This window comes from Labrus mixtus, chromosome 13 (genome assembly GCF_963584025.1).
Source record: "Labrus mixtus chromosome 13, fLabMix1.1, whole genome shotgun sequence".
Classification (NCBI taxonomy): Eukaryota; Metazoa; Chordata; class Actinopteri; order Labriformes; family Labridae; genus Labrus; species Labrus mixtus.
In genome coordinates, this window is record NC_083624.1 from 1,950,790 (window position 1) to 1,965,811 (window position 15,022).

General features: G+C 42.4%; 1 protein-coding gene and 2 non-coding genes across 4 annotated transcripts in view; 2 read left to right on the forward strand and 1 right to left on the reverse strand.

The window, feature by feature from the left end:
* Positions 1-13,362, forward strand: part of LOC132986612 (protein FAM124A) — a 33,684-nt gene extending 20,322 nt beyond the window's left edge. Inside the window, exons 3-4 of one of the 2 annotated variants that reach the window (XM_061053115.1) lie at positions 4,710-5,485; positions 11,379-13,362. In XM_061053115.1, the coding sequence (XP_060909098.1) occupies positions 4,710-5,485; positions 11,379-12,227 (1,625 nt within the window). In that variant the 3' untranslated portion in view covers positions 12,228-13,362. The remainder of the gene's footprint in view (positions 1-4,709; positions 5,486-11,378) is intronic. The other variant, XM_061053116.1, reaches the window with a different exon arrangement.
* Positions 61-133, reverse strand: trnav-aac (transfer RNA valine (anticodon AAC)). The gene has a single exon. It is a non-coding gene; the product is annotated as a tRNA-Val (tRNA).
* trnal-aag (transfer RNA leucine (anticodon AAG)) lies at positions 9,165-9,246 on the forward strand. Its single transcript has one exon. It is a non-coding gene; the product is annotated as a tRNA-Leu (tRNA).
* Positions 13,363-15,022: the final 1,660 nt, after the last annotated feature.

The following is a 15,022-nucleotide window of genomic DNA, read 5'->3' on the forward strand; positions in this document are numbered from 1 at the left end:
GCATTCAAGTGGACGTGTCCGCCAAAGGAGATTATCCACAGCAGAAAAGTAACAGCCACTTGTTTCCGCCCGGTCTCGAACCGGGGACCTTTCGCGTGTTAGGCGAACGTGATAACCACTACACTACGGAAACTGACAAAAGGCTTCTCGTGGTCATTCGTCACGTAGTCGACCTGCTTTCTGAATTCAAACGCTTCAAACACTAAAGACAACCGGTTATTCAGAGTTGACTTTTCTACCTGCTGATGGTTATGCACCATGAACGACAAAACTACCAAGCAGGAACAAACACCAGAAGGGAATGGTACAGCCCTTTTGATGATATTTCTCTGGCCATATAGCACCGATTTCAACACTTTAGTCACCTTTCTACTGGTCTATCTGTCCAACAGCTAATGAAGGAAAATTGGGTTGAGACAGCATTTTTAACCTGACGTTCACCTTCATTGGGCTTCAAAATTCCCCTTCAGGAACCAATGGGTTTGTCACTGAGACTACATCCATGTTTAAAACAGTCTATGGGTTGGATTCTGTTGTATTGCTGCTGGTCTTGGGTCTATCAAATCGTCAAATAACCCAAGTTAATCTTACTTAGTCCAAATACTTGCATGTTTTTGTTTGTGCAAGTTAATTAGAGTTGCAGCGTCATCACATTTTCAGCCTTTTGTTCTCTTCTAAGCCAAGCTGCCTTGTCTAAAGGCTCTTCAGACATTCAAGGTCACATGACTTGCATGAACTTGGACCGGCTCTGGACTGGCTTTGGTCTCCTCATTAAGCCTTCCGTTCTAATCTTTGCCTTCAACAATCTGTCCTAATCTGTCTAATTCTGAAGTTTGAAAGCAACAGCAGTTTGAAGCCAGAGAAAAAGTGGCATAGAATTTATATCTAATTGCTTTTTTCGTCTGTGAAACTTGAGGCTTGGTGGCAAATGACCTTAACTGTCAGAAAGTTTGTGAAATTATTTTACAATTTAAATTTATATTATCATGAAAAGACCTAAACCCCTGATAGCATTTTCATGAATGCTTGAATGCAGATGTCTGTTAAAAATATAAAGACTTAAAAAAGCTTTTTGGGGTTGCATTGTGGTTCACTGTCATGGCTCTCTGTTGTTTTAACCACAGTTTGTAGCCTTGTTAAGCTCTTAAAAACTCGATTTGCACTCCCTGCTCACAACCAAACAACAGATAGAAACAGTTAGCAACTAGCAAGTGAACACAGTGAAGCATTTATCAGCAACGGAGTCAGAAAATTTCCCTAAGAAGTTGGTGGAGACCAAAGCAGAGATAAAACAGAGTGAATATTTGATTTAAACTCATCATTGGTTTATTAAAACGTATATATAATTCCCTGCATGTATAAAATAAGTTTTACTTTTTGTCTGCTATATATGGAAATAAGCATCTGTCATTTACTGCTGCAAACTAAACAACAGGTTCCCATTACTGTAGGTTTACAGACATTTATAAAAGGTAACTTTACACTGTTTGAGTCAGAGTCAAAGTTCTGTGTTTGCCCTTTTCAGATAATGTTTTTATTTGAACATGCAGAACATAAATAATAAAGTCATGACTTTACATTTGAATTTCCTCGGCACCAGTCAATCTGACGTATGAACGTTGGAACCTGCATCTTTTCTTTCTTTTAAACCAGATGACAAAAAAGGGGCCCCCGTCTTGAATTTCCTCTTTTAGTTGTTTTGAGTTGATGGCCAAGTTATAGCTAAAGCAATGTAGTACTTATACACATACAGTACACACACTCAGAGGCCTTAGTTGAGTTTTCTCTGCTAATCGCTCTCATATGTGCTGGGGTGGATATATGCCGTGTTGTTCTATCTCACGTCATCGTGGCTGCAGCCAGCATGTGTTGATGGTTAGCACTTAAACACAGACTGAAGGTAGAAGTCTGGGAGTATTAGAAAAGACAGGCCTGTCGATAAATGTGCAAATAGATTTTCGTGTGCGTTCGGCAGGATGGTTGTGCAGACACTTGAGTGTGTATGTTGTCAGTCGAGTCAGAACATCAGCCTCAGCCTGAAGACTCGAGTGGATTAAGAGCTTAGAGACACACTCCTGCAGAGCTTTACACACAAACCCCCTTGATTCCCCACACAGGGTTGGGGTGACCTAATCTCTAATATATTCGTCTCTGTGCCAGATTCTTATTGGTTATTGCTGTGTGAAAGCCTTGCCTTGCATTTACCATTATTTCTTTTAAATAAATGCCTAAAAAATGCCGCTGAGGTCATGGTGAATGCATGTCCTGAGTGCATGTTTTGCCGAATTATTTACTAATACATCTGAATTTAGATTTTAAACTTGTCACATTAAGTAACGCTACATGGTTTAAGACATGGCATCTATGTATTGAGTTGTTTGACCATTATGTACAGATGGTAGGTCAACTATAAATGATTGTTTGACAGACATCAGGCAAAGATCTAAAAGCCCCAAAGTTAAAGTGAATGAAAACAGCTGACAGGCCTAGACTGCACATTTTTGGGAGAGATCTTCAGTTTAAAAAGGTTTAAAGGAGTGATATGTAACTCTGACATACACGTACAAATTAAAATGGGTACTGCAGTCCAAATACAAACCACTGAAAGGAGCTGTCTCCCCCCGCCCCCTCCTCCTTAGAGTCGATGTGCATGCAGGTTGCCATGTCATGGTCACTGTAGCTTCAGTGTTTAGCGAGTTTTGATACGTCTGCAATAAAAAAAGGAATTGTAATAAGGCAGCAGTCAGACAGTTTGGGTGGAGCTCTCTGCTTCTGTTTGGCTCAGGTGAAAAAGGATACTGTGAGAAGTACGTAGGAGTTACAGAAATAAAGCTCTCTGTGTTACAGGACAATGAGCTCGACAGTAAATTCCCTTAAAGATCCCTCTCATCCTTTTGTTTGGTGTTTTGATGCCAGCTACAAATCAGGAAGACAGACTTTGAGTCTAATGGGATCAGGCCCCGTTTTTGTGTGTGTGTGTGTGTGTGTGTGTGTGTGTGTGTGTGTGTGTGTGTCTCTGTGTGTGTGTGTGTGTGTGTGTGTGTGTGTGTGTGTGTGTGTAAGGACATCGAAGCCTTGGCATTGAATTGATCTTAACTCTGCATTGGATCAGTCTTGATCCTGCTTTTATTTATCTCATTAGACAAACTGATCCACATGAGGACACTTGAGGTCGGGGTTGAACTTTGAGGCCATTTTATTGAACGTGAATCAATTGTAAATCAGATCTCTCTCAAATAACCTTATCGAATCTACTTAGGTGTACACACGCGGCTAATATCCAACAGCTAATGGACATTAGCCTTTCCTTAGAAATTTTAAGTACTTACGAATACTTGTGCTACTGTTGGAAACACATTTAAATCTTACATTTTTTACCATTGCACTCAGCAGAATTTATTAGTCAACCTGATTTAATTGACCAGAATTGTACCCTCGCAGCTTTTTACCCAACACATGACATATATTTATGTCTGCCAATCCTTGAAGAGGGATATCTTTTTAAAAAATCCAGATGATTTCCTTTTTAAGATTATACATTTTAGAGTTTGTCTTTTTTAAAAACACCATATGCAAATGCTTAATGTTCTTAACTGCAGCCTTAAAATGTTTACATCCCATGCTTCTTTAAAAATAGAGCAGAAACATCATACAAAGGGGTCTTTTAAATAATACTTGCTTGCCAAAAATATACTGTACACAAGAGAGCTGATTCAGATGTTCTTTGACTGGTACATTTAGCTTCTTGGCCCTTGGTGTCAGCACACCTCTGAACAGCCACCTTTAAACAATGTTTACTTGTAAGCTGATCCTAACTTGTAGCAAAATGTCACCTCTTCGCTCCAGTAGAAAGTGTCCTTTAGCAAAGGCCAGCAGGACTCATGAGGACTCAGGACTCACCTGTCCCTGTTTGGCCCCTCTCTGTTTCATGGAGAGATTTTGGCAACAACAAAAAGGTCTGCTGTGCCAGCGACAAGAAGTCTGTATCCCTGACTATGTGCCCTTTCCAAACAGCCAGAAACAAGAGACGAAATGGGACAAGTCCCTGGAGAAGTCACATAAACTCTGCAAGAAAAGTGCTCTAAGTAACAAACGAGGGTACATGGAGATGAGGAGATACAGTATGAGTATGTTACATAGAAGAGGAAAAGACTGGCTAACACGTAGTTTGGAAACATTTCAGTGGCAGTTTTGAAGTACCTGTATGAGGATGACAGGCTTTTCCAGGTCAGGGGTTCAGGGGGAGGCTACACCTGAATACATGGCTCCTGCTGTGGTCTGGAACATTCCTCTGGGCTTCAGTAATGACCTCCTAATGGCACTAATGAGCCTCCACAGAGGAGCCCGGCTCCACATGGGTGTGATTGAGGGGAGCGGGGAGCGGTGGGGAAGAAAGGTAAACATAGAAGTTGGAGGAAAGACGAAGTTTGATCTTGATAAGTGAAATGTGAAAAGTGAGAGACTTGTAGGAGGGGGATAGGATCTGACCAAAAGAGGTAAACAAAGGAAAGGATATGAGGATACATATCCGTGGGAAAAAGCTCAAAGGGGATCCGTTTGAATGAATGAATCTAAAGATGTGCATTCATGCCTGTGAAAATATCTGTTGTGTTTTACTCTAATTCAACAAGCTGATTATAATGACATTTTGTCTTTCTCCTCCCTCTCCCTTCTTGCCCTGTCTGCGCTCTCTCACCTTGATGCTGTTGTATGTGGAGGTGAGTTATCCATGGGCGATTTCCAGGACCCCTTCCTCGTCAGCGTCCACCTCATCGCAGACCCCGGCCAGGGAAAGTTCCTTCAACGAGCTGCTGATGCCGTGCTGGCGTGGGTTCACCCTGAGCTGCAGCTCTTCAGAGTCTCAGAGCGGGCCTCCGTCTCCCAGCAAACTCGACCAAAGCACAACCAAAACGGCCTCCTAGAAGTAGCCTGCCAGCCGTCCATGGCGGTCATCCTCTTCCTCCAGGAGGGATACGGCGGTGAGGAGCAGATCCTGATGCTGCACCACGCCCTGCAGAACCCACCTTGGAGCTACCACCACACCGAAAGAGTCAGCAACGGACGGCGGATGCTGCCTTTGTCCCCATGCAGTCAGGACTTCTTCACTCTGTCTCCTGGAACGCCGCTCTGGGCCGTGCGTCAGGTGCATTACGGGAAAGAAATTGTGCGATTTACAGTTTATTGCAGACATGAAAACTATGTGGACATGGTGCGGCTTTACAGGCTGCTGCTTCAGCGGAGAGTCGCGCAGAAGAAGGAGGACTTTTGCTTCTTCGTGGTTTACTCCAACCCGGAGATGGAGATCCAGCTGTCGTTTAAGAGACTCCCTCGAGGTGAGAGTCCCATGGTGCTGGACTCAGCCGTGATGGAGGTGAGGGTACGAGATGTGGGGGCGCTGGTGCCCCTGCTGCCTCACACCTGCAGCCCAATCAGTGAGGTCCGTTGGCAGACAGAGGACTACGATGGAAATAAGATCCTTCTGCAGGTGAGAGATGCTATGAGATATTCTGAGGAATATTCTCAGGACACCTGTAGTATTCTCTAACAACTTTCTTTATGCTTTTTAACATAACACACACACTTACTGTGAAAACTAGGCTCTCATGAGTTGCATGCTGTAATTCCCTTTCTAGAAATTGTCCCTTTACAGCAGTGACAGGCATACGATTCAACTATGGAAAAAGATAGTACACAAAATATATCTTGATATTTTTTTCTGTAAATAAAAAATCTAATAAAGTCAGTTTTAAGACAAATCCACATTCATCACTTTCCAAAAGTCAAACAGGCACTTTTATGAACAGCCTGCTGAACGATGTCAACATATACATGAAAAAGAAAAAAAGAAAAAGAAAATAAATAACAAATGTCCTTGCTGCGTAACAAAATACACACAGCTTTGTATTTTGTGATGCAGGTCGTACTTGAGAGAGCGAGAGGTGGAGGAGAGAAGAAAGACACACTATAGTGAGAGCAGAAAAAGGCAGACGTGCAGCTCTACGGAAGACTAGCCATATTTTAACATAAACTTTATCGATATTAACTATATTGTCTTATCCTATACCTTGTTTGAAAATATATTGATGTATCTTAAAGTCTCAATGTATTGCCCAGATTAAGTTGTACGCCCACACTCCAAAATGAGATCAACACGGCTATACTGACTTTAAGTTATCAGGATGTGTCTGAGGTTTCTGATCTCAACTCAGCTTCTTGCAACAGCTTCTGTTAATCTTCTCTAAACAAAGGTCTTTGATTGATTTGTTTACCTTCTGTGTACAAGAATCAAGGTAAGTCTGTAATCTAGGGTAAATGGTCTTACAGTATATAATGCTCTGTCGTCTTAAAACCACTCAAATCTCTTAACACTTTCACAGCTGTTACACACATTCATATTCTCATTCATACGTACACAAACACTGAGAGATTAGTCGACTACTTACTCTATTTCCTGAGCTACAGCCGAGCCCCTTTTAACAATATATATGTAAGAATACCTTCTTCCTATTATGTATATTATTTTCTGAGTGCTATAAACCCTATGTTTCAGGACCAAAAACACACCGAAAGCAGATCATTCTCAATAAGATATGAAAGAGTGTACAAGACAAACAGACACAAGTTCAGTGTCTTGTTTGAAAAATCAACAGAAGCAGAGAGAGAGAGAGAGAGAAAAAGAGAAGAAAACAATTTCAGAGAGGAATGTAAAACACACTCTGAAGCCAAAAATAACAAACTCATAAAGTAGACAAAGTAGCATTGTGCCCCCTAAATTTGAAGCAGTCTTTAATCTATCACTCCAATCATTAATGTGTCCATCAGTATCCCTCTATCCTTCATCCAGACTGTAAAAATGTAATGTAAAATGGTAAATGGACTTGAGCTTTTTTAGTCTTCTGACTGCTCAAAGCGCTTTTTCACCACAGGTCACACCTACCCATCCACACCCATATCGCAGAGGCTGGTATTTAAAGTATCCATCAGTAGTAACAATCCCATTTGTACACATTAATTTGCCACCGACAAAGCAGCGGGAGAAACTTGGGGTTAAGTGTCTTGGCCAAGGCAGGACCTGGGGTTCAACACCCCGACCTTCCGGTTAGGAGACAACCGCCTCTACCAACCAGTCACCATGTGCACATCTTTTTCACAATGATCACCCAAAAGTTTCTGTAAAACATATCTGTATACACACAAAACCTCTCATGTAAGGACACACACGGTATCACTTTCTGAAGCGATACGTGTCCAGGCGGTGACCGATTAAAGCAGATTAAGCAGCAGTCCATTACTGGGATTGGAATAGCGCTGAGGGAAATAATGAGCTAATCTATCATGACAATGGAACATATGCATGATGCTAAACTGCCACCTGTGTTGAAGTCATGAGGTCCCCAACACTGTGACACATTATGCCAACTTAAAGAGGACACATTATAGCCCTTCTCCACCTTTTCAAACAGTCCCCCTGTGGTCTAAATGAAACATCTGTGCTGAAGCTTTGGTCAAAATATAACATGAATCAAGCACCAGAGGAGGTTTGTGACCCTGTAGAAACCAGCTCTCTCAGAACGCTCCGTTTTGGTGTGTGTGTGTCTCTTTAAATGCAATGACCCCGCCCCTGAGTTTTCCCATTTGACATCACTCCTCAAGCGAGAATAAAAATGGCCGACCTGTGCAAACGTTTTGTTCTAGGCTGGGGGTGGAGTCCATGAGTGGAGATATCAGGGGAGGGGAGGGAAATTGTTTTTACCAGAATCCCACTGTGACGTCACAAGGAGAGCAAATTTGAAACGGAGCATTTTTCTGTGTGTTGTAAGACTTATGCAGACCACAAAAAAAGGACTGGATGGGTTTATTTCACATGTTGTGGGTCAGTAGACTCTCTGGTTACCCAAATATATGTTCAAAAACACTGTCAAAGTGGATTCTTCATAATATTGCCCCTTTAATGTATGATAGCATGCAGGTAGGGTTTCTCCACATTCTCCCACATTCCTGTTGTCCACACTTCCTTGCCGCTGGTTGGAGCAGGCCGTGCATGAATGAGGACGGCGGGTGGAGTTGATGACACAGTCTGAAGGTGGAGGCTAGTCGTCGGGCGTTGGTTGAGGGATGACACAGTTACTGGATAGTTGATGAAAAAATCTTGAAGTGAACAGGTATTTGTGGGCCTATTCTGTTTGGATTTGATCAATGGGAACAATAGAAATAGACTTTTATTTTTGACAGCAATGTATCTTTATTTGTGTGTGGGTCCCAGGGGGGGCTCAGCTTTTCCGGCCTCAGAGGAATAAAGGTTAAAAACTATATATTATAAATAATCTAAGCTTAAGAAACAATGTCCAAACAGCTGAGACCAAACAGCTGAACACTGAAGAAGTGAGTTTAATAAATGAAATAACACATGTCCTGTGTCGGTGAGGATTAGTGTTCATTTATGGGGGGGCTTTTGGCCTGCAGAGGTCACATCTCTGGATGACCTGGCTTATCCCAAGATAACTCAGGCTTTCAAGAGTAAAGGGTCTGATCGTCGACATGTCCACAACCTCATTACCCAGCACCCCCTGCTGCGGCTCCTCTCTGTCATTGTAGCACGTTGAGCTGTTAGAAAACTGAACCCATCCTGTCATGTTGTGTTAGCAGATCGAGACACATGCTTTGTCACAAACATGCACAGAAATAGCTTCAGTTAATAACTAATGTGTGCAGTTGACCTGCAGAATCATCAGGACAACAAGACACAGATAAACCAGTCTTGGCCTCCCTCGATTATCAGTATGTTTAAATTACCTCAACAGCTCAAATGTCCCTTTCTCTTATAATCTAATATCCAACTTCTCAAATGTTTTCCTATGTATTGTAATGCAGAAGATCTGGAAGTCTGACTTTTTTTTTGCTTCATGTGCCACTGAGCAGCATTTACAGCAATGATCAGGGCTCATATTCCAATGCTGGATTACATCAAATATTTCTATTATGTCAATTCAATGATCTGGGGTTGTGAAAGCTAAAGATTACTTTCTTATTATAGCAATCTTTGTTTGTATAGCGCCAATTGATAACATTTTATCTGAAGACACTTTTAAAAAGAGCAGGACTTTACTCTTTGTTATATTATCTACAAAGACCCAACATTAATCCATCATGAGAGCAGTTCACAAGGTAGCGTGGCCGAGCGGTCTAAGGCGCTGGATTAAGGCTCCAGTCTCTTCGGGGGCGTGGGTTCGAATCCCACCGCTGCCAAGAAACTTTATGTTCTGGCGCATTATCTTTGTACCTTTGTCTATCTGTAATTCATCCTTTGTATTTTATATATATATATTTTTAATACTTTTACAGTTTGAACGGTGGTTTGGAGAGAATCTATTTTTCTGTATGTCCACTATGTATGGCAGAAATTGACACTATAGATGACTTTGCTAAATGTTGCTTAGTCAAGTCAAAAGACAAAGTTACAATGGAAAGGAAAAACTTCTATTGAGAGGCAGAAACCTCAATTAGAACCAGACTCACGCAGCGGTCTGCTGGAACTGTGTTGGGCTTCATAAGTGGGATATTAGAAGAAGGACAGATTCAGTCTTTGTTTTTTTTGTTGTTGTTGCTTAGATGGTTTAAAGTTTGTATTAAAAACTTGTGTTTCCCTTTTTAGATTAATCAATGTCAGAAGATGGTAAAAATGTCCATCAGAAGTTGTCAGTCTAGGATGAAGTATTACACATTTGAAGTTACATGAACTGAATATAAAACAAGAATATTTATCCGCGTTTGGATACAGACATCACTTGTTTCCTGCTCTGGCTTCAGTCTCTGGTGAGGATGTGGTAAATCACAGTTCAGCGCTTCTCAGGAAACTTTTAGATTTGCTTCTATGATATTTACTGTTTTGAGCCTGAACATATGGAAATCTGGAAACTCCTCCTCCATCCCCGTGCTCTTGGAAATGATTGTCTTGAGGCTGTGTGTGGAAAGTCAATGCTTCTGCCTATATTGTTTGGTAGGAAAAAATGGATGATTGAGCGACATGAGAGAGGAGGCATGGAGAAACTATCAGCATCAAGACGTACAGAGGTGGAAAACAAGGCCCAGAAACTGAAGCGTCCGAGCATTTAAAAGAACACTGCTGCCTAACATGTTGTAAAACCGAAACCTTTCCACATTTGTGTCAGAACGGGGGAGTCTGCCATATTTCTTTTTACCTTGTGGAGGATAATCAGGCTGCAGATTTGTGGCATAGCAGCAGTGTCTGTGTGCTGAGACACGTCTGCCTATAAATGGAGGCGTGACACACATTTTCTCTGGACACTGATGACTTCTCCAGCTGGTGCTGTGATTTATAAAGTGGTCGGGCTGAGAACAGGGGGCATGTGGGGGGGCTTTTATAAACCCCCTTGTACCGCTATCTCCTTCCTCTCGTCGCGTGAGGAGCGCTGGGTTGCATGTGAGCCCCACATGGAGAGGTGAACGGTCTAAAAACAGCACGTCCTTTCTTTGAATGCCCTGTGACCTCAATTATTTACAAAACTTTCAGGGGCAAACGAAGAAACATCTCAAACAACACTTTCTCAGCTTGTTTCAAGAAACGTCTAGAGTCAAGTGTCATCGGTAACTTTTCTGGTTTAATAGCATTCCTGAGACGTCGATGCACCTTCTGTGTTAGCTTATAGAGGTTTATCAAGGAGGGATTTACATGTGTGATCAAAAACACTACAAACAACTGCATACCATTTAGATTAGCCTGTTCCAAGCTATTTCTGTATGCTTGCTCGCCCTCATGGCTTTGCGGTACACTTAGAGCCAATGCTAATGTTTGTAGTTCCACTTGTTCTTTCCCAGCTATATCAAGTCAAAACCTCTGCTGTTGAAGAAGAGTATCCCTTTTTATTAAATATTTGGTTTGGCAGAGAGCAGGCTGCCTTTCAACAAAGGAAACTAAATGAAAAAATAAAATAAGATCAACTTTATTGATTCCCCCATTGTGGGAAATTTGGTTGTTAAAGTTTAGCCAGCGCTTATCAATAAGAACTTCTGGCCATGACTTTCTTTTCCATTGCTTTTGCTTACAGATCGACAAGCAACTTAAAATCTGGACTTGGTGTTAAGACAAGATGTCTACGAGAGGATTTCTAGCTGCAATTTTCTGTTTAAGGACAATAATTAGAGCTTGATTGTCCATAGATGAATGTCATGAGGTCCAAGGATTGAGTTCTTTCCCTTCTGCTCAGCACACAAACCTTTTTACTTCATGTAAACCAGAAACCTGGCCCCCACACGTACAGGTGTTTGTGTTTCTATGCAGAAACTGTGACTGTAATCAGAGGTGAAATAAGGACGATGGAGTATATGTTCTAATAGCTTTTCTCTTCCTTCCTTTTCAGGTCCAGGGCTCACACTTCAAACACTATCAAGATCCCTCCTACTTATCCTCCTCTATCACTGAATCAGCCTCGGCTCCATCCACCTTCACCCGCAGCTCCGCTTCCTCCAAGACCCGCAGGCACCACCACCACCGGTCTTCATCCCGCCCTAGAGTCCACCAGACCCCCCACAGCTCCCACACCCTGACCTTTGAGGAGCTAGACGAAGAGGAGCAGTGGACGGACCGCCACTATCCCGACAGCTGGAGGACTGAGTGGAGGGGCCACAGATCCGGATCCCTCTTCTCTCTACCAAACCTGGGCTCAGGAAGCTCCCACTCCACCTGCTCCTCCCCTGGTCCCTCGCCCAGCCTCCATCACAGGAGCCACTCCTTCACCAGACGCGGCTCCCTTGTCCCGCCATTTAAGCTCAATGTGGACGCTCTGGTCGGGGCGGAGGAGACGGATGTGGACACAGGGGACAAAGTAAACCCGGGCAGCAACGTGGACCTCTCAGTGGTGTCTGCATACATCAAATCCAGCCTGCCACAGACTTCTCGGCCGTCATCGGCACAGTCAGACGACTTCGGAAGCTCATTTTCTCCCAGCATCCCGGAGAACATTTATAAATCAGCCTCATTCAGACGAACTCCAAACAGCTTCAGCAACAGCAGCACTCCCTCCACCCTGATAGGGTCTCGTATGAGCAGCCCCAGTATGAGCCCAACTGCTGCTCCGTCTCTGAGCGATGTGTCCGTAAACCACTCGGACAGCTGCAGCATTATGAGCGCGCAGATAGAAGAAGAAGAAGAAGAAGAAGAAGAAGAAGAAAAGGTGATAGAAGAGGAAGAACAAGAATTCTACATTTGATTTATGTTGTAAGCTGAGAGGACTCACTCTGTCCAGTACTGACACAGCTCTACTCTGCCCCCTGGTGGTGAAACTTGAGTGAAGCAGAACCTTTTTTTTTATGTTCTTGTGTATTAGTGAGTGTTGATTTTTTTGCATGTAGATTTAAGCTTTAAAGCTCTATGTTTGTAAAAGCAGACACACATTTAAAGGTCAAATAAGAACTGTTACAGATATACTCTCAATAAATGTGTTTGTGCGACACACAACCGTTTTAACGTAACTTTAAAACTTTTCCTGTCAAAAAAGCTCCATTGATTATTCCATGAATTGATTAGCTGACAAATAATAATAATAATAATGAATCAGTTGAATAGTTTTTCATTCAGCTTTCAAAATTCTCAAAATTTAAACTTTTCAGTATTAAATGAAATATTGAAAAGTCCTCCGTGACATTGAACTCAATATATTCCTGTTGTTTCCACATAAAGCGCACACTTGAGGACGCCCTCTGATTGACATTTGAAGCCTTTTTATACATTTTATGATCTAAACATGTGTCTGTTTTATTGGGGAAATTATTGATGAGTTGATCTATAATGAAAATAGATACTGTTGGTTGTTGCCCAAGGTTATGACATTTTTATATTGCATATTTATTTTGTTTATAATGTTCTTTTTTATCCACTCTTATGATTAAAGCTTCCAATTAAAGCTTTAAAGCATATAAAATGCTTCATTAATATTTGAATATCTGTTGTGTTCGCAGTGAGTCGCTGGAACATCTAAATAATAATCGACCGCAGGTTAGAGTCTGAAGGCTTCAAGTAGCTTCTCTTCTTTTACTTTTATTACAGCTACGTTAAAAAAACCAGATTATTTATTATTGCATGCAGAATCCTTGAAGGTTTGTAAATAAAGAAACAAGGACAATGAAAGTGGTTTGCTGACACCTCGCTGCAGCTTCAGCAGCTTAAAGTTTCAACATGACACACTCTGACCTGAAGTGTGTGTCTTTAAAATGTGTCTGTGTTGATTCATGAAATGAAACATTACTATTTGCAATTTGGGTTTAAAAAATATTCAAAATGTTTGACTAATTAACTTTGATGAAAGTGATATATTTGTCATTTTATTAAACTATAAGTGTTCATAATCGGCTTATTCAAAGTATACTACCACTTGTAAAAATGTGGCCCTCGAGCTCTGAGGTTAAAGGTCATGTGGCCTTCCTGGTCTTCAAAGTTCCCCATCCCTCGCTGATTCTTGACGTGTATGACTTTCCCCAGATTGTGTTTGAGTTTTAGAAACTGTTGTTGTGGCTTCGGCTGCCATCCAAATGTGTCACACAAAAGTTCACAGGTGTGTTTTTAGGAGGGTCACTATCATAACTACGCTGCCCCCTGCTGGAATGGAGGGTTAAAGTCTGGCACTTACTAACAATCCAATGTGAACTTATTGTAACTCATTAGGACTCAGCCAAAAGAAAGTTATGTTGCTGGCAGTATAACAAGTTAGAGCTGAATGCTGTAAGTCAAAGAGAAATATTATCTTTAAGAAGTTCAGAAGATAATTAGATGAAGAGTAATAAAATGTGTATTTCTGTAGTCATAATACCATTCACCTAATCATAGATGATCCTAAGATAAGTGTAAAGCTTTATCAAAAGTTTTTGACCCCCAGGTACTCCACAGGTAGTCGGCCCTGAAGTTTATCAGGACATTTTAAAGCTGCATCACCGTGTTTCACTGAGGTCTCCTCTGAGTCTGGTCTCTGTGTTTCTCTGAGGTCTCCTCTGAGTCTGGTCTCTGTGTGTTTCTCTGAGGTCTCCTCTGAGTCTGGTCTCTGTGTTTCACTGAGGTCTCCTCTGAGTCTGGTCTCTGTGTTTCACTGAGGTCTCCTCTGAGTCTGGTCTCTGTGTTTCACTGAGGTCTCCTCTGAGTCTGGTCTCTGTGTTTCTCTGAGGTCTCCTCTGAGTCTGGTCTCTGTGTGTCACTGAGGTCTCCTCTGAGTCTGGTCTCTGTGTTTCTCTGAGGTCTCCTCTGAGTCTGGTCTCTGTGTTTCACTGAGGTCTCCTCTGAGTCTGGTCTCTGTGTTTCACTGAGGTCTCCTCTGAGTCTGGTCTCTGTGTTTCTCTGAGGTCTCCTCTGAGTCTGGTCTCTGTGTGTCACTGAGGTCTCCTCTGAGTCTGGTCTCTGTGTTTCTCTGAGGTCTCCTCTGAGTCTGGTCTCTGTGTTTCTCTGAGGTCTCCTCTGAGTCTGGTCTCTGTGTGTCACTGAGGTCTCCTCTGAGTCTGGTCTCTGTGTTTCACTGAGGTCTCCTCTGAGTCTGGTCTCTGTGTTTCACTGAGGTCTCCTCTGAGTCTGGTCTCTGTGTTTCACTGAGGTCTCCTCTGAGTCTGGTCTCTGTGTTTCACTGAGGTCTCCTCTGAGTCTGGTCTCTGTGTGTTTCACTGAGGTCTCCTCTGAGTCTGGTCTCTGTGTGTCACTGAGGTCTCCTCTGAGTCTGGTCTCTGTGTTTCACTGAGGTCTCCTCTGAGTCTGGTCTCTGTGTTTCTCTGAGGTCTCCTCTGAGTCTGGTCTCTGTGTGTCACTGAGGTCTCCTCTGAGTCTGGTCTCTGTGTTTCTCTGAGGTCTCCTCTGAGTCTGGTCTCTGTGTGTTTCACTGAGGTCTCCTCTGAGTCTGGTCTCTGTGTTTCACTGAGGTCTCCTCTGAGTCTGGTCTCTGTGTGTTTCACTGAGGTCTCCTCTGAGTCTGGTCTCTGTGTTTCTCTGAGGTCTCCTCTGAGTCTGGTCTCTGTGTTTCACTGAGGTCTC